The sequence below is a fragment of the Mycetomoellerius zeteki genome, unplaced genomic scaffold (assembly GCF_001594055.1).
Source record: "Mycetomoellerius zeteki isolate Tzet28-1 unplaced genomic scaffold, Tzet1.0 scaffold106, whole genome shotgun sequence".
Taxonomy (NCBI): domain Eukaryota; kingdom Metazoa; phylum Arthropoda; class Insecta; order Hymenoptera; family Formicidae; genus Mycetomoellerius; species Mycetomoellerius zeteki.
The window spans coordinates 1,356,239-1,378,320 of record NW_017255975.1 but is presented as its reverse complement, the minus strand read 5'-3'; the positions used below and the strand labels follow the sequence as shown (position 1 = coordinate 1,378,320).

Here is a 22,082-nt window from a genome sequence, read left to right as displayed (position 1 = left end):
CCCCCCGCGGGTCTGTTCGTCGGCTAATAAATCTCTGGCTCTCGTCATCGCGCGGCCGAAGCGCCCGTCCGCCGTGTGTCACCGCTAATTCCGCCGCTCGGACGAACAAACGGAACCGCGCCCGCGCGATACGCTAGAAAATCTGTGGATTGTCCCTTTGAACTATCCGGTCCGATTATGTGCGGCTGTGTGCCCGCGCCGGCGGGGAACTATACGTGGAACATCGTTATTTCGGTCATTCTCGTGGAATTTGCACGAATTAATAGTAAGCTCGTACATATATTGTTCATCACTGCCACTACCGTCGCCGCTGTGGATTATTATAATAGGCTAAATTAGTTATTGACAGATCGAATTTTGTCCGCCACGTGTTCTAACGATAATCCTAAGTAACACATTTTGAAACAGACGTTGATATGTTTCGTTAACTTTTATTTAACTCTCCGCTGGCAACATCAACTTTTAATGCCGCGGCACAGGCTTTGGCATAACGCGTACCGCACATAAGCGAATGAACCAATCAGAATCCTTCCTTTCCTCTCATTTTATGGAAAAGAAGGATTTTGATTGATTGATTTTCTTATGCACTATGCATTATGCGTTGCAAAAATCTGCGGCCTTAACTCTTCTGTCAACAATGTAGAGGTTTTCGAGAAACAAAATAAATTTTGTATCGTTCGGATTATATAATTTTTATTGTTCGGATTATATAAAAATTCTGATATAGGTACTTAAGGCTTTAACAATAAGTTTGTACTATTATAGAAATTGGATTGTATTTGACTTATTTTTTGCAGATTTAAATTTATCTAGCAAAATTCACAATCAAAATATTGATAGTGCCTTTAAAGACCCCAGTTGCCAATGGAGGATTAAAAAAGAAATCGAAACTTTTGTTTTTCTTTGATTTTCGTGTGCTTCGATGCGCATCGTAAAGTAGATAGGATGTAAATGATAAATTTGTTACTAAACAATCTGAATTAATGAATTATTGAAAAGAAAATGAAAATGAATTATTTAAAATAAGTTAAACGGAAAGATTAAATTTTTCTGCGGATGAAATGGGTTACTTAGTGAATCGGATATTCTTTGAACATTTCCCGGTAAATCCTTGTAGGATCTCAGACGGTAATAAATCAAGGTATAATAATCTAAGGGTTAATGTCGGCTATTCGATTCCGATATACGTACGTTCGCGGTAGCTCGCGTGGCACGGATCGATATAACGAATTAGTAGTTCGGCATTCGATTACGATTTCACGACATATAGAAGAACGGCTCGTCTTCGGCGTGCAGAGAGGAACGGACATGTATGGTGTCGCGTTACATGCGCAGTGTGCGGTTAGATAAAAAAAAAACAAAATCAACGATTTCGTGAGAGGAGCAAAAAATATATGTACATGACACACATATATGTATACAGACATCGATCTGAATGTTGAATTGTGCTCATCTGTGACCAAATTCCTCCGAATGACAGCAAGTCTGTTTAAGAGCGATCTGAAAATCATTTAGTTAAAACGTGCTGACAGATCAAAATGCGAAACGGGTCAAAAGTCTCGTACGAAGCAACGATAAACTATTATCGTAGAAAAAATTGTAAGTTATAGCATCGGGTTTGGCTTTTAATATTTCTACATGGAAAGAAGTTTTGCTGAAATGTTTAAAAATTTAGCCAGATATATAAAAATAATTTTATAGAACGTTCAAACTGATTTTTGGAATATCAAAACTTTTTGCAGCATTGTTTGTCATGCTTGAGTTTCCTACAATAATTATTTTGATGATCCAACAAAAATTATTTTCAGATCTACATCTATATTTTTGGATAGATACAAATTTGAAAATAATTTTGTTGTACCATCAAAATAATTACGTTGAAAACAAAAAAGTAATGAGCAAAGCTGCAAACATTCTAATAATTTGAGTATTTTACATAATTTCTGTAATCCAACAAAATTATATTTCAACAAAATCGTTCTTTCTATGTATTACGATAGAAAATTTTTGTGAAGAAATATCGTTTTGTATTACATATACCCTTCGGATCGATGTCCCGTAATCTTCTTTCCTTTTTCATTCACGCGATTTGAATGTCGCACGTTTAACATACTGCACTTTAATTCTTTCGTTATATAACTATCCCTCTGATTCGTAAATTTTAAATGCTTTCCTCCACTCTATCTCGAATAATACTCGAGAGTCGCGTGTAAGGCCACGACTGTAAGCGATAAGCAATGAGCTACGACTTGTGAATGGTTGAATTTGTTTATTAATCTTTTTAATTGTTACTTGTTCCATATTATATATGTATGAAGATAAATTCTTATTTATTACATTTGTAATAAATTAATCTTACAGAAACCAATTTTAGATTTATCAGAATTCAGATATTTCAAGATCAATGTCGATATTGTTAGGAAACATATTCACGTCATGCATTACTCATCGAGTCATCGCTCGTCGTTCGTCAGTGTGCATGCGGTGGTCTTCCTTATATCAATCATATTTTCGGCAACTATCGCTATCGACGCCTTATTTTTCGTTTATGTTGCTTGAATTGCGTTGTTTACTCATCGACAGTGCAGTTGACGCGAGCGAGTTTTGCACTTAAAAAAAATCTGATAATAGCTACCAAATTTTAAGTGAAAAAATTTCAATCAAATATTCCGTTAATACAATAAAAAATAATTTTACTTTTCTAAATATTTAATAATTATTACCAAACATAACAATTTAATTAATTGTTTGATAATGATTACTAAATATTTAGAAAGTAAAATTATATTTGCCCAATATATTAACCCAACATTTGATTGAAATTCACTCGACGTTTGGTAGCTATTTACCAGACGTTTTTTTTCAGTGTGGATCGTAGAATACAAAAAGGCGTACGTCATCGCTCGTTGTAGGGTATCAGTTCGATCGGTGCATCAAGATGACAAGTCATGGCATGCGTTAAGACTGGCTTGTAGATCTCGCCAGGCTCCTCGGTAGTCCCCGGTGAATATCTGAAGAAGCGAGTCGTGTGGACAGGACGTCGTTAATCGCGCCGTCGAATTCTACCGCGACGCTGATCAATAATACAACAACCGATATCCCTCGGCCAGCTCGATCGCATTGGAGGATAAATCAATGGCGCATACTTCGACGGGGAGTTAATCGTAGACTCACTTACTCGGGGGTTTAATCCGTCGTGGCCGCGGGGTTGGTTAGTTTTTATCGGAGCCCGTGTAAATTACTCGATCGATTAATAATCGTAAACGGTCCACTGCCAGCTGTGACGGTCGCTATGTGGCCTGCCGGCCAACCGATTTATCAGTTTCGGGTAATTAAACCTGTTGCGTTATTAAATCGAGGACGTCAACGACGTTGTTGTTTTGTAAGCTTAATTTATTCGGCCGCGATTCGCCCGGGGCTCGCCTCACGAGCTCAGGTAGCTGATAAGTGATAACAGCCTCCGGCGTACGAGGCCAGCCACCGGAGTTAGATGACGAATGTCGCGACTCGTTTGCGATATAAGATCACGTCCGGTCGTATGACTCCACTCTCGTACTCGTATGAGCAAGGACTCCCGTTTGCGGGAAAGAATGCCCTCGAGCCTTGCATGCACACGGCGTGCTATCGTTTACATTATGTAGTTTTCTAACTTGTTTCAAGCCCATTGGCACTTTTAATTTCGGCAGGTACGCTCATGAAAGATCCGGATAAGCTGAAGCTGATGTTGCTCGCGTGGAATTATAATCTCCAGGCACAGGCGCAGGCACAGGTCCAGGCTGCCAACGCGGCTCTCTCGCCAAATAATTCGTCGACTACCACGGCTACCACTATTGGGACAACAATCACCAGCCAATCAGCCATTTCCACGGCGAACAACACTATTAACAACTCCACACTCACAGGTAATACCTTATTTCGTCGGCCGGCATGTGTCGCGATGTCCTAAGCTATATGCGAATGTATTCGCAAATTGCGCGTAAAATGTTAAGAAACCAAATGGCGTTTTTAACCTTTACAGGACGAGAAAGGCATTACAGTGGCGCTGAAATAGTGTCATATTTTCAGGCAAGAAATACAATGAAATAATGAATTATAAGTAACAAATCTTACTCAGGGAAAAGAGATTTTTAAAATAGACTCTCGTTCTTTAATGTTTTAAGTCCTTTTTGCAGATTAATCTAATGATTTTTAATTAGCAAAACGTACATTAGAGAAGAAAAAAAAATACTTCTTTCGGAAAAAGTAGTTCTGCTCAAGTATCTAAACATTTAGCTAAATACAGATCTTAAAATTTTATTTGATTATCAAAATAACTATGTAGTATGCTCAAACTGGTTATAAGAATGTCAAATTTTTTTCTAGTATTATTGTGTTTCACACATAATTTTTTCGGTAGTTTGGCAGGCAAAATTATTTTCAGATTTGTATCTAGCTAAATTTTTAGATATTTCAACAAAATTGTTCTTTCCGTGTATTTGTGCTTTGAGATGCATACAAACGATCTTAAAGACCGCACTAGATGAATTTTTTCTCCTTTCATATTTTCTACAATATTTAAAACATATATTTGAAACTTTCCTCGTAATCGTTTTTTCTTTTATTTCAACTTTTACAAGTTCTTATTATGAGACCATATATCTTAGAATTTAATGTCATTAACTGTTTTCAACGACTATCAATGAAGGAGAGAATTAATCGCAGCTGGTTGCATTACGTGCAAGTTCAATCACAACTTTGCTTATGTGATTGCGAACGTCACGGTATACGGAAAAAAAAAAAAAATTTGCTTGGTGAAATCGACAGGCGAGAGACGTTTAACGGAATCCATTACGGGACGAAAGATGTCTAGACGTCTTTCTTTCTTTCTTCTTCGTCGCGAAAGGACTCGACGAAGTTACGTACGCCAACGTCCCATTGATGTCGTTCTGACTGACGAAATCCCACTTATGAAAAGAACCTTGCTCCGCCTGGCGTAAGCGCAGCCGGGGGCTTTAATGTTCAAGTTTTGCGTCCTTCTCGCGCGTGTGACGAGCGGCGCGGCTCTGCTCGGCGGAGTGAATTGCAGGTTTCGCGGGGCCAAGGTGTACCGGCCATTTAGCTCGTAAAGTTTTGTCGTCGTGCGCGACGTGACTAATGGATCGCCGACCTAGGACGTACCCCGTGGCGTAAAAAGAGCAATTCGACGCGCGTCTCATTTGCCTATGTGTATTCGTGATCCGTGTACGCGAGCGGTCCCTCCTCGCCGTCTCACACCCACGCATTCCGGCGAAATCCGCGTCAGGGTGAATCGCGGGGGTGAGACACACGCCGTGAATTCTTGTGCTTTTTCCCCGCCGGCGATGAATCAGTGCGGGCAGAAAGCCGCACGCAAGAGATGAGGAATGCAACCGATATCTTTGAATATCGATACTTCTCTCGGAATTGGCGATGCGAATGTGGTGTGCATTATTGTACGTCATCCTCGTTCATTAATCCTTACGTAATCGCCACAGAAACTCGCATTCTTTCGCAATTCTGCAATCTTGTCTAAGCAGTGTCCGTTAAAACTCGAACTTTTTAGATCTGTCATTTGATTTTTTATGACACCGATATTTTTTAGAGTGTATAGTGGCGCTGAAATTGTCGCATTTTGAGGCAAGGAATTATAATAAAGTAATCTTCGTAAAGAGGAAAATTGAAATTTTAAAAATAGATGATATTTTTCAAGATTTTAAATTGGACAATGGCTACGTTTATACCGTGCGCTTAGTCCGCGATCTATACGATAAGTGTCTTTGTTTAACCTACAGGATAAACAAGGACATCTATTGTATAGGCCGCGGCCTAAATGCACGGCGTAAACGTAACCAATAGCTTAACGCGATGTTCCTTTGTTTCAACACGTTTCTGGTCTTTTATATTATGTGTCAAATTAATTTTCGATTACATCAATTGTATTTGGATCAATTGTATTATACATTGAAGAGTATCCAATATCCCCAGGATCGAAATTGTCTGTAACTAAATATTCAATACATTTATTTCGATACACAAATATCTTATGGTAGCTCGCATATTTGGCCTTATTTCATCTTATTGATTTATTCTTTGGAGCCTTTACTCAATTTGTATATTTATTTTAAAAATAGACCTTCACTTTCTCTCTCTCTCTCTCTCTCTCTCTCTCTCTCTCTGAGAGTTAAGCTTTTTCTGTCTGTCTTTTTGTTTCTTACAATACCAAAGTGTCGATGTTTTTAATATTGAAATACCGTTTGTATTTCCGATTAACTAGAAAAGGCATGCGCCTAAGACATTATGTACTTTGATATCTCGTGCTCGAGCGGCCTGGTTGAACACAGAGCCGAGTCATGTGAATGGGAGCGTCGAATGTAATGCGGTAATTGTGTCGGTCGATGGACATTGAAAGTTGAATATCGAAAATCGCAGAGTGGACGCACGGAAAGGCCATTAATCGAACTATTACGATGTCGTAAATGAGTCCCCCAAAATGATTTTGAATTATCTATTCGCTGCGTTATTAATGCTTGTGCAAGCTATTTTTCTAATGCAAAGAGCAAGAAATATTATGATTTTCATTAAAGTTATATTATGTAAAAATATTAAACGTATATGAAAATATTACGTGTATTTATAATAATTATAAACCGTATAAAATTTAATGAAGCTAGTAATTTCTCAATCAAATTTGATTTTAATTAAAATTTTATAAATCTAATGAATTCGCATTTTTAATAAAAAGATTAAATCCTTTCTATTCGTAAAATATCAAAATTAATGTTTCGCAAATTGCATATATCAGGAATTGCTCAGTTATTCCACAAAGTCAATGCTTTTTTTTGTTAATTAAACCGTGTTTACGCGAAATATCCTCCACGGCGAAAGAAATACGCGTGTTAATTGTCACGCTCGTCCTTAATGTCGCGATAACCGCGCCACGATCTCCAAGGCGCCGAACGTTTCCGCTTTCCGCGCGGTACTGCATACTCTCGGGACTCGTCTGTTGTTCAGTTAGGTTGCGGAAGGATAATTCACCGTGCCCCTCCATCTCGGTGCGCCTCTTCCACCTATCTTCCCTGGCAGCTATTTGAATATATATATATATTTATATAGTATATACGTACTATATGCGCATACCTACACATTCACCGCACAACGGACAGACCTCTCCTCTCTCGTCGCGCCATCCCTCCCTCCCTCCCTCCCACGTGATGACCATCGCAGATTCCACATCTTGCACGGAGGACTTCTCTCACCGCGGAGTCCGTCCACTTCGTAGACATGCGTTTCGCAAATCGATTTCTCGATGGAGCCGCTTCTTTTGCCGTACCATCACGAGCGAGGAAAAGCGACAGGAGTCGTCGGTTTGCCGGTCGCAAGTTGCAAGTCCGCGATTCGATCTGAGCCCTGATCTCTCGATGTAATCTCGCACCGCGGGATTCGCATTTTCAATCAAGGATTCGCGGTCGTTCGTAATTTTCTGCACGTCCCATTTTAGTTTAATTTAAGACAATCGAAATAATTTCTTAAAATTCAGTAATGTATATATTTTCAAAATATACTTACATATATATATAAGGAAAGAACGATTTTGCCGAAATATTCAAAAATTTATGTAGACAGATCTAAAAATAATTTTATTGAACCATAAAAACAATTATGTAGGGAATTCATCAAGCATGATGAACATTATTGCAAAAAGTTTTGACAACCAATTTGAGCGTTCTACATAATTAATTTTATAATCTGAGAAAATTATTTTCAGATCTCAACTAATTAAATTTTTAAATACTTCAGCAAAATCGTTCTTTCTATTATTATACACATCATGTCGTATAAATTAGATACCGTTTCGTATTTGAAAAATATTTATATTAACATAATTTTTTTTATATTAATGAAGGAAATTTTTTGGCAAATAAGTTGCGAAATAGCAATAATCTTATCCGAAAAATATCTAGATTGTGTTGAAATTGATGAAGTTTCTCGATAAAGTTACTTTATCTACTTGGATATTATGATAAAAAAGAGACACGACGAGACTGCGAGAACATCTTAGTTTCTCATCTCTTAATGCACTCCGCGGTAGAGTCGGCGTAATATTTATAATTTACAACGGACGCGCAACTTTCCCCAACGGGCGCATACGCGGCGATTATACTTGAGATATATCACAAAATCACAATGTCTTAAATATGACTGCTTCCGGATCTGAGCCATGTATCAAGATAATCATACATAACATTTGTCTTAAATATTTATTCTTAAAGATCGCCTTTTTGATAGTAATGAACATTCTATTTCAAATATGTTTAAATCATTAACAGCATTTAAAATACACAGTTAAGAATAATCGTGGAATCTCTTTATATCAATCATTACTATCTATTTGTCTTTATACAGTAAGTAAATGAATAAAAAAAATGTGTGAAACAAATTTAAGACTAAGAAAGCGAAACTAAAGACTCAAAAGAATCGTTACATAAAAGACTTCAGAAGTTTTCGAACGCGCGAAGTAACGAATGAAGAAATAAAAATGAAAAAGTCTAAAATATTATTGGAAATTAAATTAGTAATATAAAAATGAGTTAAATAAATTAATATAATATGAGGAAAACTTCATTTAATTGTCAAGAATAATATCGTCTAAAAGTATAAACCGAGAACTTCCGAAATCTCTTTCACGTCGGGCACGCACATGCCATCACGCGCAACGTTCTACTATGGTCAGTGACATTTATGAGGGACAAGATAATACGTCTTCGTCCATCCTCGCGATTACACGTTACCATCCCGAGCGGTAGACAGTTTCATACCTAGTCCGAAGTACCGTGGGCGTACGTGGCTTGTCTGTGGATTTTGTAACGCGCTAGGCTCACTCACATCATATACACGAGTATACGCAACACGAGAGCAGGAGAGAGTTGCCTAGAAAAAGAGGAAGTACTTGGTGTGGTCGTAGGGGCCGGAGTATTAGTTTCCCTTTGCGGGAACGCGAGGTCGAGGGAATGAACCAGGAGGAGGACGAACTGCCGGGTGGGGCTGACGCCGTCGCCGCCGCCGTCGACTCATTTCAGGTTCAGGCCAGCGGCCAAGAGGCGAACTCAGACTGCTCAGGAACAGTGCTAGTTGGTGTGGGATTGGGATTGGCAACCGGCTTTCTAGCCCGTGCAGGCAGTCTAGCCGTGCGTCCAGCTTCGCTTATGTGCGTGGCTGTTCCCTACCTTCTCCGACTTATTCTTCGGCGATACCCGGCATACGCTCGCCGCAGGCCGGGAACCCTCTCTTCGCTGTGCGTGTGATGCCGTACCCTCTTAGAGAGCGTTGCGCACATATACACATATTCACGTATACATATACACATTACGTACGTGCGCGATTTTTTCCGTAGCCTACGCGTACCGCATGCGTGTGCGTGTGAGAATCGAAGTGCAGCAACCTCCAAGTGGGATCGCGAGACTAAGAGAAAGATGGGAGAAGAGGGAGAGAGGGAGAGGCAGAGAGAAAAGAGGAAAGAAACGGTGCCTCCGCCAGCACGCCTCCTGGACGAGGGTCCAGTTTCCTAGGTCGCCCGCTCGCGCGTTCAGTTACTGGTTCTACCGGAATCCTCCTAGAAAGATGCGTTGCGATCGTTGAACAACTCGGAGGAATCAGGATCGCTCGTTCGAGCGCCTGAGATAGCTGCGTCCAGATAGACTTTTGCGTCTTCGTGCGGAGGAAGCGCCCGGCAGAAAGTTGCCCCTCGATGATGCAAATGTTCCAGGACGTTGCCTTGCAACGCGTTCGCTTCGACGGCGGGGTGGCGTCTTGGAAACTACGCTCGGAAGAATTCGATTCCAGAATGCAGATTACTTCGCGCACACAGCGAAGGAAGTAGATTTAAAAGAAGAACGTGCGCGCCTGGTTGAGACTAGCCGCATCATCAGAAAACAAATACATCTCATGTAATCGTATATCATCGTTCCGAGACATTCTTATTTTACATTTCTAAATGTGTCCAATTCTCGATCTGGATATTAATAATGAATAGAGACCCTACAATAGATTTTGGCCACGAGAGATTTTGTTCAAATTCTATAAGAGAAAAAAGTATACTATATATGTATACTGTCTCTTTGTATATATGTATACTATCTTACTCTAACTTATACTCTGTCTCACTCTATAACCTTAATTAACCCTTCATCGGCAATGTGAAATTTTTACTCTTCGTTCGCAATCTGGGTCTTCGAACTTCAGTGCAGACTTTTATAGCCGATATTCATAGTCCATGCTTATTTCAAGATAGTCTTAAGTAATATCTTAAAATGTTAAACGGTTCCGTGGTTGGCTTATGACATCTTAAGATTATAATTTAGACGGTCGTAAATATGAGAACCGACTATAAATATCAGCGCCTACATTGTTCCGAATAACTGTATAAAAATCTAAAAAAATTCTTACGTGCTTGTGAAAGCTTTAACGAGTTTTTACCATCATAGGAGTTAGATTGTATTTTACTTATTTTTTATATATTATAGATTTAAATTTATTTACCTGTATTCACAATCAAAAAATTCGACTATGTTTTTAGGATCCAACATTGGCGGTACAGGGCTAAGATTAATTATAGAGTGAGACAATCTAAGTTAGAGGAGACAGCATATATTCAAGGAGATTTTCTCTCTCGTAGGACTTTGATAAAATCGTTCGTAGCCAGACTTTGTTACAGGGTCTCTAATAATGATAGGAATAACGTTTTGGTCATCGTAAAAAGGATCTTTAAAATATAATTGAAATTTCCTTTTTAATACATATTTTATATTTTATATTTATCGGAATATATTTAGCGGGTTATGCATATTTATGAGAAAAGTAATTTGAGTAGCGTGTAGAAAATTAACGCGAAGTTGCCGGATGGCTTTGTACAGACATCTCCGTCGTTGACGTGTGATTGTACGAAATGGCAGCCGCAAACCTGTCCCTTTTTTTTTAAATCGGAACCAAGGAGAGTCCCAGGTGGAAGAGGTCCGCAAGGCTCGTTGGCCTCTTTACGATCCCCCTGCGGCACTCCCTGTCGACAATCCATACGCTTCTTCGTACGTGGAGTCTCTCGGCGGCCACGACTCGTACCTGTCCCCATCGACATCCTCTCCTCGTGAAAGCACCTTTACCATACGTTCTCTCCTGAGATCGTGACGGTAGAAGACCGCACCGCCTTTTAACACCTTGCACACGCTATCGGGGCTTATTACGGGTTTTGAGAACGGATCGCCGTTATTATTGTAGAGAAGAAACGCGATCTATACAACAGCCGGCCGAATGACGGTCTAGTCTTTTACTGTCGTTGACACAAGTGATATACTAAGTTTCATTTTGTCCTCTAGAGAGAGAGAGAATTCAACGCAATTTTGTCTGTCTCGTAGATTTGCTAATGCGTTGATTTGGTGTCAATTTTAATTTCTCTAAGATTTTCGCAAGAATTTTAGCACGGCAAAATTCATTCTGATGAGTATAACTGTAATCCAATTAATAACTGAATATCATACAAGTAACTGATCAGAAAAAGTTCGGTGTCAAGGTTATAAACTTTTTAATCATATTCTTCATATATATATATATATATATATTATATATATGTGTGTGTGTGTGTGCTAATGAAGAAAATCGACACTTAACTGTCAACATTTTAATATTTATCCCAAATCTCTCGCCGACTTTATTATGTAATAATTATTTATCAGGTGTCCAATCTGTAATATCGTTGAAGACCGAAAAATCACTGGAAAAAAGCTCAGCGACGGTTGTGACCGTTATCGAATTCACGACTGAATTCACATACCGAAATTCAACAGTTGATATCGACAATAACACGCACGCGGGTACAAGGCTAGAGAGTCGTTTAGGAAATGCTACCCTCTGTTGATCGATCATCCCTAATCAGTATCGTCACGCGAGCCGAACGTACACGGCATTTATCCTTATTATATTCACGGGATAAATATACCACCCACATGCTCCTCTTTCTCTTTCTCTCTTTCTCACGCGCGCGCTACTAGTCACGTATCTAGTTGGCCGCATATGACCGACTCCTCGCCTGGCCATGGCGTGGGAAGGGAAAAAATATTCCCTTCTTTTGTTCTAACCGCAACGTTCTCTATTCATAAATCGAAACAGCGCGAGGTGGCGATCTAATCATCGCGGTACAGCGGGCATTCAATGAGAACATTATTATTTTCCTGGTATTGCCGATGGAAGTTCCCCTTTTACTAGATAATTACCGATCGCGAATGCAAAGTGTTTCTATCACCAAATTTGCGTTATTAATTAGTAGTAATTATTAAAAATACCATTGTTCATATTACGGTCATTATTGATGCTAATAATACTAATAATATCCATTTCAAATGACATTTAAATAATAATAATTAATTATCATCATTACCGTTATTAAAACGTTAATTATACCTATACCAATTTCTGCCTCGTTGATGAGAATTACAAAAATTTAGACTTCGGACTTCCGGGAGTATGTGCTAAACCATTACAAAATGTTTACTTTCGCAGATTCTCGAAACGGTTCATCAGAATTGGTGGACATGCCAACGGGAACTGTTCCGAATCTAAGCGCTGTGGCGGGTGTCGGTGGCGAAGACATGGCTTCCTTGTGGGCATCTTATGCTATGGGTTTCAAGAAAACGCCGCCACCAGCATCGGCGGCAACGCCCTCGCGGACGGATCGCGATCGAGAGTCCAGTCCGCCCGGTGGCGAGGGGACGGGAAGCGCCCACGATGAAACCAGCAGTAGTGGCAATAAGGAAGACGAGGACGACGATGATATAGACGCGGACGAGGGACTGGATCCGAGACACCACGATCCAGAACGTCTCAAGGCATTCAATGTAAGCATACGCCGTTCAATTACGTGATTTCATAAAATTTATTCTTTGAAAAATTTTAGAGATATATTTTGAAATATCTTGAATTGTAAATTTAGAAAATAATTAGCTCTCCTTGTTGCAATGTGTAATTTTTCATTTTTTGTCAGAGTAACCTGGCTCTTCGAACTTTGACGCAGATTTTTATATTGTTCCGGACTGTATAAAAATCTGAAAAAAAATTTTCATACTGATGAAAGCTTTAACGAGTTTTTACTATTGTAGAAATCGGGTTGTATTTTACTTATTTTTTACGGATTTAAATGTATATCTATCAGAATTCACAATAAAAAAATCGACCGTGCCTTTAAAATCTCACATTGCCGGTGGAATTTTAGCGATAATTATTACTCTCATTATCCTACACTCGATGAATTAAAATGCGTACGGATAATCGAATTACGGTTCACACAATGACGGTCTAACTGATTGCTTTATGCAACTGTCGTTGCAAGAAAAGCATCGTTCGCGCCTTAGATGGAAAAAGAGATCGTGCAAAGGGAGAAGAAAACGAAGCTCGGACGTAAAAGTTCAGGCCGTCAGCATATTGGCGGCGCGTCGGACCTTCCCGAAAACCCTAATTATCGTAAAGTTTTATGAACGGTTGCGGCAGAGAGCCGACTCGTCGGGGAACAGGGCATGCCGTTTCTCTCTAAGTTTTTCCCCTTTATGTCTCGTTTCTCATATATCTCTTTTTTTGTCCGTTTTCCTTGCGCGTGAAAGCCAAGCGATTGTAGTTTCGCGGCGGCTGCTGCTGTTACGCTAGCTCCTTAATTAATTACAATTAGTTTAATAGAGTCCCGGTGTTACACCCCACCCCGCCACTAAATTCTTAATTCTTTGAGCGGTTAGCGAGGCTCGCGTACCAGCTCCCGTTTAATTCACTTCACTAACATCGCCATTGCGTCGTGTCTCGCGGCAGATGTTCGTGAGACTCTTCGTCGACGAGAACCTGGATCGCATCGTGCCGATCTCGAAGCAGCCGAAGGAGAAGATACAGGCGATCATCGATAGCTGCACGAGACAGTTTCCCGAGTTTGCTGAAAGGGCCAGGAAGAGGATCCGTACGTACCTGAAGAGCTGTCGGAGAAACAAACGTGGCAGGGAGGGCCCTTGGGATGCCGTAAGTTTTCTACTATCGCGTTTAGCTAGTCGTAAGACAGCAAGCCGATCAGCTTCTAAGTTTTTAATTCTGACATATTTTTAAATTCAAAATAATTCGTAATTTTAGACTCGCGCATGAATTTTTTGAGATTTTTGAATTTGCTATTTCATTACTGAGAAAAATGTCTGATTGAAAATGGACGAATCAGAAGATTCTGATCATATCAACTAAAATTCCAGTTACCTCAACTAGAATTATAGTAGATTTAATAAAAAAATTCTAATTCATAATTTTTAAAAGTCTCGAGTTATCCATTGCTCATGAAAGCTCTTGAGCATTCTCGCGACGTGAATCAAGTTCGGTATGCGGCGAATGATCGCGGATGTGACGTATGTATTTCTTTTTAGGCCAGACCCACGCCGGCACACTTGACCTCCGTGCAGGCCGAGCAGATTCTGGCAACGGCCTGCGAGAACGAGAGCGACAACGCGAAACGTATGAGACTTGGAATGGAGCCGGTGTCGCAGCCCATGCCAACTCTTCCGGCCGCAACGGTGAGTAATAATCATGTGCGAAGGGGAGGAAGGACACACTTATCGCGAGCGACAAAGTTCCTCTGGCAAATAGACATTTCGACATCATCAGCTTGGCTGGTAATTACATGTCGCAACTCACACTCGCGTCTCTGGCACGAGAACGACGACACGACAGGGACACCGAAATATATTGTCGATCGATTTAAAGCTCTTTGTTATTGTCCCCCGATGAAGATCACACGTGTCTCTTCACGGACATTTTTTTGAATATCATGCGTGACTGAGCGTTAGATGCTACACGTGCACAACCTTCGGGCGTTCTCGTTGACGACCGGATTCATTAATCAAGCGATTTTTAGATGACAACTCGCGGATGTTTGCGCGATGCGCTTATGAATCATAAACTGAAATATGCAAAGCGATAACTTACCGCAGTAAATATAAATCTATGTGAGAGTGGAATTATAAGAGAGGAAATAGATTAATTACTTGCTATGGTATCGAAATCAAAATAAAACGAATTAGATCAAGGTCATCATATAAGTATTTACTATTTTCTACAAAAAGTCAGCAGATAATATAGGATATTACTAAATATAAGATACGATCAAATACTATATAAATAAACGAATTAGTAAACTTTCAAGTCTCATAAAAAGCATCATCTTCATTATTTGTTCCTATAGCGTCACTTTTTTATTCACGAACATGTGGTGGTGATGTGTATCATGCAGCAAATGCGTGTACACGAATAACGTATGAACTTCAATAATTTTCTAGTATTTCGATCGATCGTTATCTTCGTACGAGGGACTACGTTCGTAATTGTATCTTAATGCACTTATACATTTCACTCTATGCATTTGAATTTTATTTCTTTACGCTTTCATTACTGAAATAAATATTTTAACCGCACTTATTCAACTTGTAATTTATTTAATATTATTCATTATTTAGTTTTGATAATGGGTATATAAAAAAATTAAATAATTTGAAAATAATGAACGAGCAGAAATTAGGATAAAGCGACAAATGTCGCAGGAACGAAAAGATCTTAACAAATATTGCAGGAACACGCGTTCTTAAAGATAAAAAGATAAATCGTAAAAATAAAAAAGAAAATGAAAACGAAGAAAAGGACGAATGAGATTTCAAATTACGAGCAAACGTCGTAGTCTCGCGTTGTATTATCGTGCGTGAAAATTTGAGCTCCTGTGTAACGCCAACGGCAGCGAGATATACGTGGACGGAGAGCTAGGATTGTGATATAGGTACCGCGAGAGAGGCCAGTGATAACCCGTGGGTCGCGCACCTCTCCCACTCTGATGCAACTCACGCATACAGAACGCGCACCACGGAGGGCCGCAGCGGCGGCATAAGCAGCCTTCGACCTCGTGAAAACGCCTCGCGTGTCCGTGCGGGATGGAAGACACTGAAAATATTCTTGGAAGTAGTAGCAGCGTAAAAGAGTGGCGCGGGATGGAAAAGAAAAGAAAAAAAAAAGTCGTGGACTTTTATGCGTCGCGACTGACGCGCGCTTTCACGCACCGAGGAGAGAACACGCCGACGCGTCGTGCGATTAGTCTCGCGTATCCGTAAATTTCACGGTACGTTACGTCAGCGAAGCCAGACAGTTTCGTATCCCGAAGAGCCGCGCCGAAAGATTACGGTCGAGAGCTCTTCGGTCAGCGAGAATCGGATTGATTCTCGAAAATTCATCCGGCGCCCACTCGAAAAAAGAAAAATCGGCTTCATTCTCATCGATACTTATATAAATCGCTCGTGTTGACGTCACGCGTCTAATCTCAAGGTGAAATTATTTCGACGATTCGATGATATGGAAACTTAATGCTCATTACCTAATAGTCTCGCACATCGAGTTCGTTGACCTTAACAAAGATAGCGTGAAAAAACGAGTAAACGGTAAACCGATCGCTTCGATATTTCGTGCACAAAACGTGTAGGTGCAGACGGTAGCCGGAGCCATCCAATTCCGCGCTGTTTGGCGCACCTAATCCTCATTCTCCCTCTTACCCCTCTTCTCCCAGCTGGTTCCGTCATTGGGTTTCGCAGTTGGCGAACACTCCGTCGCTCTCCATCGTTCCCTCTCTCTCTACCTCTATACTACGTCTCGCGCGCAAACGAGAAACTGAAACGTTCGCGGTCCCCCCCTCCCCTCCCCCCCGCCGGTCGCCGATCTCCTCGCCTTATCTACTTTGAAAATCCCTGCGCGAGAAGGAGACGGAGAAACAGAGAGAGACCCGATAACCTCTCCGGCGACCTAAACCTAACCCATTAAAGAGAAGACCTCTCACATACGTATGCTGCGGGGTCCGTGCGCATCGGACGAAGCGGCTATCTGCTCTCCGTGACCACCTATATAATTGACGTCAACGCACACTGCTGGCCTTTCATAATCTCATCGTGCCCGGACCCTCTTCCCGCGCTCCTCACGATCTCTCGGTTCTTCTTCATTCTCCTCTTCCTCCCCTCCTCCTCCTCCTCCTCCTACTACTATTACTCTCTTCGCCAACCCTCTGTACGCGTCGATCTCCTCTTTCGCCGGGCAAGTCATCCGTTTCTGTGGTGGAAACGCACATCACCACCTCTCTCTCACCGCGTGGTCCTCCTCTTCTTCTCTTTCTTTTCTCTCATGCCTGGCTTCTCCCTCCTCGTCTCTTCTCTCTTTCCACGAATTAATTTCCTCCCGTGAACTTATTCACGCCTCGTCGTTTCGTCCCGGTGCATCCGGATGTTCTCTCTTCTTGTTCCTGACGTTCCTCCCTCGTGTCAACCCGCTTTTTCCTCATCTTCGTCGTGTTTCGCTCCATTCCTCCGTTTCCCTCGCCGATCGGGAACGGCGTGGCGTCCTCGCTTCTCTGAACCTCGCTCGAAAAACGCGGACGTTATTGTTATCGTATCGATATACGTCGCTGAGTAGGCAGGGTGGGGCGCGAACGCAAAAGTGGAAGAAGATTAAGAGAAGCAGAAGAGAGGAAATCGAAGTGAAGAAACTCCCGGCGCGCTTTGTTCCGCTCGGTTGCTCATAGCGGTGAATACGATCGTGCTCGATGATCGGGATCGCGTTGATAACGAAATCGCGGATGGACGATATAATAGAGGCTCGATTAAGCTCGCATCGGGACGATCTACGCGGCTGATGATCGGTAATTCGTAAGGTGATCGATAGTGTCCGTGCTGTTTGTCAATTAGTTAAACGTGTTTGCGAAAGATTGGTTACTTCCGGTCGTGTCAGCCATGAGGAAAAAGAATCTACCGGTAGTTCACAAGCTGGTGCGCGATCACGATCAAATTCAACAGGTACAATTATAGCAGTCTTGCCGCGCTGTTATTTTATCATCGCTCTTCAATATCTTCACGCAATTGTAAGAATAAGAACAAATTAACAGTTGTTTGTTTAATATTTTATGGGGGAGACTTGAGAATTTTTTAATTTTCCCAGTCGATACAAACTAAAAATAACATAACATCAATGATATAATTTCGCATTCTCAACAATATAAATGTAATATAGCACATGACGTTACATAATAGTTACATTGTTGAGCGCGAAATTATAATATTGATGTTATATTACTTTTAATTCCCTGGTGAAAGTAAAAATCGGAGCGTAAGTTGAATGTAAGAGAAAAATGACAGAAGCGTAAACGAAACTTTTAGAAGATAAAAATTGGGATAACGAATTGTAAAAAAAGTGTTTATGCTTTTGTTACGTTTCAATTTTTGCCTCTTTCAAAGTTTCATTTACACTTCTGTTACTCTTTTCTTATTTTTCAAATCGGTGTCGAACTGGGCTATATTTCGATTATATCGTAGTTAAATGTACAACTTTATAGGATAAAATATTAAATAAACGTATAACCGAAATTAGTTGGATTTAAACATATCCAAAGGATCTGCAGAATCGCAATACTCGACATAATTCTAAAATATACTGGAATGTGACCTAATACCATATTAGCTCATAAATTCGTGCTAAATTCGTTTTTGATCGAGAATTGGATTAAAAAATATTTAATACTTAATACTTTAATTTGATAATTATAGATGTTCGATTAATGAACAATACGTTATGATCGTCAATGTCGAAATTGAAGAATCAATTGTATCTTTAAAATAAAATTGTTACATGTTATTCTTCAGCCATAGAATATATATTAAGAGTCCTATATTCTTTATTATATGATTTTATTCTTCAGTGTTTGCTTTAATTAAATACGTGTACATATATGCATAAATTAAACATTAGGAGAGACAAATTATACATATTGGTATAACAATTTACTTTATTTCACTGTAACGTTGATTGCAGCAAACGGACGTTCGATCAAGTTTGGAACATTTCTCGAGCACACCGGTTAAATCACTTCCGTGTAAGAGGGAAGATACCCCTCCGGCATCATTATCGTCCCTGCCATTGACCAGTTTGGCGAACTTACCGAACAACACCATCTCCACGCCGCTGGCGATCGCATCCGCGTCAAAGCTGCTCACAACAGACAACAAGAGTCTCTTGAGGTCAGTATGATGAACTACATACGATGAAATCCGCGTTTTCTCGAATTGGCGACGTAATAGAGCCGCGCTCTTAATTAGCTACTCACTCAAGATTTGATATAAAGAAGAAAAATATATTTTTCTCGAAACTTCCGCGATGAAAAACATCGATTTATCGTTAACTTCTTATTTTAATTGCGAAAGAAATCTACCATTACGTTGCCTAGCGTGATTACGATTTACTTTCCGCCTGAATTACCGTAACCGATTATTACTATCGGCACTAAGATCCCCGTCGTCGAATCGACCGAGTTCTAGATAAGGCTTCGCCTTCGGTCATAGGTCATGGCACAAAAATTCACCGGACGCCTCTCGTCGAACGGGTTATGCGTCGGGTTCTTTAACGGAACATGAAGCTCTAATCAGCGCGACTTTTATCGCTAACGCGCATCTCATTCTCATTGCGTCTGTTTTTTTTTCTTTTTCAGCCAATCGACGATAGTCAGTTCCACGGTAAATGGTGTCGCCAGTGGCGGTGCACCGACGATGTACAGACCCAACTTCAGTCAAGCGTTCCAGCGTGCCGGGCCCACAACGGTACCGCCGACCCTCTCAGCCGGGCTATATCCAACTCAAAGTTTTACGTCAAGTCTACTAAGCAACGGTATACAAAGTAATACTGATTATTGGTGTAATATGTTATTACGCTTTTTTTAATCATTTGCCCGATCAGGAAGTTACTTAATACCAAAGCTTTAATCAGCTTTGATTAAAGTTTTTATTTATTTTTTCATGTTTTTTTTTATATTTAAGTTTCGAATATTTTATTCGCGTCCAATTGGCAATTTAATGATTACATGGATTAATATATTGTTACTATTTGTTTGCAGTGCTGCAATTTTGCGAGAACAGTAATGCTTCGGTTTAACACGTTCCGTACCACGCCAATTTTAAGTGACTTGATCATTACACTATGTGGATCACCGACTACACTATTTGATCCACGATATTTTTGTTTGCGTTTGTTGTATTTGTTAAATAATATTTATTTCATTTAATAATTAAAAAAATTACAAGTTTATTATTATAAAAAAGGAAACATAATATATCATTATTGCATTACATATCATAATTACATTCATGTATGATATCAAGAATTATTGTATAATTACTTTTCTTTTTATAGCCCAAAATATCAAATAGTTTGAACAGAAAGTTCAGCGTAAACCCACGCGGCACGGAACGTGCTAATGATTCTTTATGCTGCAGCTCGCATGAAACTTTATCTCATAACATGTTTGATAAAGTTTGCTAGAATACTTTGGAATTGTCGCGCGCAATTGATTTTGAATTTACGTTATCCTTGCAGGACCGACGGATCTTAGCATGAAGAACCCACCAAAGCCTGCTCTACTGAGTCATAAACTGAACTCGATGGAACTGACCGCGGTGAAGCAACTGATAGGTGGATATCGGGAATCAGCTGCCTTTCTGCTCAGATCTGCCGACGAACTGGAACAACTGTTGCTCCATCAACCATAGAACTACGTTTATTTGGCCAGCGTTCGGCAGCTTGGCTCGTAGTTACAACGATCGACAGGAAAGCGATGCGAGTATTGATGTGCACACAGCGTCTGTATGAGCACCGAGAGTAACGCAGTCAGCGTAGATTCGTTTCTTCAAGACCGTTTATACCGCTATTCTATCGGCAATTCTGACTCTACACACGAACTTATCTTTTGCCACAAAATGGTCCATTTGGGCGAACTAAACGCATTCGATCCAATAAGACTAGGGTGCAAGATTATAATTTGTATTTAAATGATTTAAATGTCGAAACTCAAGAGTATAATAATTTGAGAATAATTTAAGAAATTAGTCGGAGTTACTTTTATGATTGTATGTAAGAAAATTGTTTTCGACGAAAGTCGAGAGGCTATAATCGCGACGAAAAATTCATACTGAAGAGTTTTTATGCGAATTTATCGTTATATTGACTGCGTTCGGGGAGCGCGCTATCAGTATTATTTGTCATATTATCTTTGTTTCACATCTAATAGATGATGAACATAGAATGACACAAATAGCGCTAATAGCGTCTCCCTGAATGCAGCCATTTGATTGAAAGCGCCAAAAACAGAAGAGTTCCATATACATAATGAATAATTGCATATTTCATTATATGCGTCGTCGCGATATTTTTAATTCTAGGATTAAGAAAACTATTCGAACACAGGGTGTACATAAAAAGATATTTACTTAATTACTCATAAGCTTAAAGAATGATGTGGCGAGCTAGGATGTGTGCGCGAGTGTAAGGAAGAAAGTTGAAAAAAGAAGAAGCTTCCGGACAAGTCATTTGGAAGCGTGTGCTAGTATTTTCTAACGGGGATGAAAAAGTCCCGGAACTTCTTCTTTACGGCCGGGAGACGCACTTGCATTTTTTCCTACTCAGATTCGTAAGCTTCGAAAAACCGTTCGTGAGAGCTTCACAAATCTATTGCAAGTATCTACTTCAACCGTTTCGATGATGGTCGAAAAAAAAGCTGTTGTATGTTCTTACGAGACGGTAATTTCGCTAATCTGTTTGTTGTCGTTATGTACATATGACGTAAATGATATATGATGAGAATAGTTACTCTCATGCGTGAGAAAGCGCGATTAATTTGTAACTAAACGCGGTGGAATCGCTCCATTTACTTCGAGAGTGGCGTACATCTGAAGAATCAGTTCAAGATACGAAAACAACGTGATAAAATTTGAATTTTAGAGAGATTATCAAAATTATTGATTTTTTGCCATTTTTGAAGCAAATGGTGGATTAGATGAAGATTTTACGACAGTCATACGTGTATATAGAAAGATAATGCATTCGCGCGCATTGATACGCGTGTATATAATACGTAGGTCGTAAAACAAGATTTTTTTATTGGCGATGCGTCAGAGGCCTCGTCAGTGGAAATTAATTAGCTAATCAATTAACAATAACTGTACAACGTCGTCGTAATA

General features: G+C 40.0%; 1 protein-coding gene across 2 annotated transcripts in view; it reads left to right on the top strand.

The window, feature by feature from the left end:
• The window catches only part of LOC108724399 (nucleolar protein 4-like), a 73,124-nt gene extending 51,042 nt beyond the window's left edge, over positions 1–22,082 (top strand). Inside the window, exons 3-9 of one of the 2 annotated variants that reach the window (XM_018450764.1) lie at positions 3,687–3,902; positions 12,544–12,878; positions 13,837–14,037; positions 14,427–14,573; positions 18,889–19,094; positions 19,562–19,737; positions 20,443–22,082. In XM_018450764.1, coding sequence (XP_018306266.1) covers positions 3,687–3,902; positions 12,544–12,878; positions 13,837–14,037; positions 14,427–14,573; positions 18,889–19,094; positions 19,562–19,737; positions 20,443–20,615 — 1,454 coding nt within the window. In that variant the 3' untranslated portion in view covers positions 20,616–22,082. Of the gene's footprint in view, positions 1–3,686; positions 3,903–12,543; positions 12,879–13,836; positions 14,038–14,426; positions 14,574–18,888; positions 19,095–19,561; positions 19,747–20,442 lie in introns of both variants that reach the window. The other variant, XM_018450756.1, reaches the window with a different exon arrangement.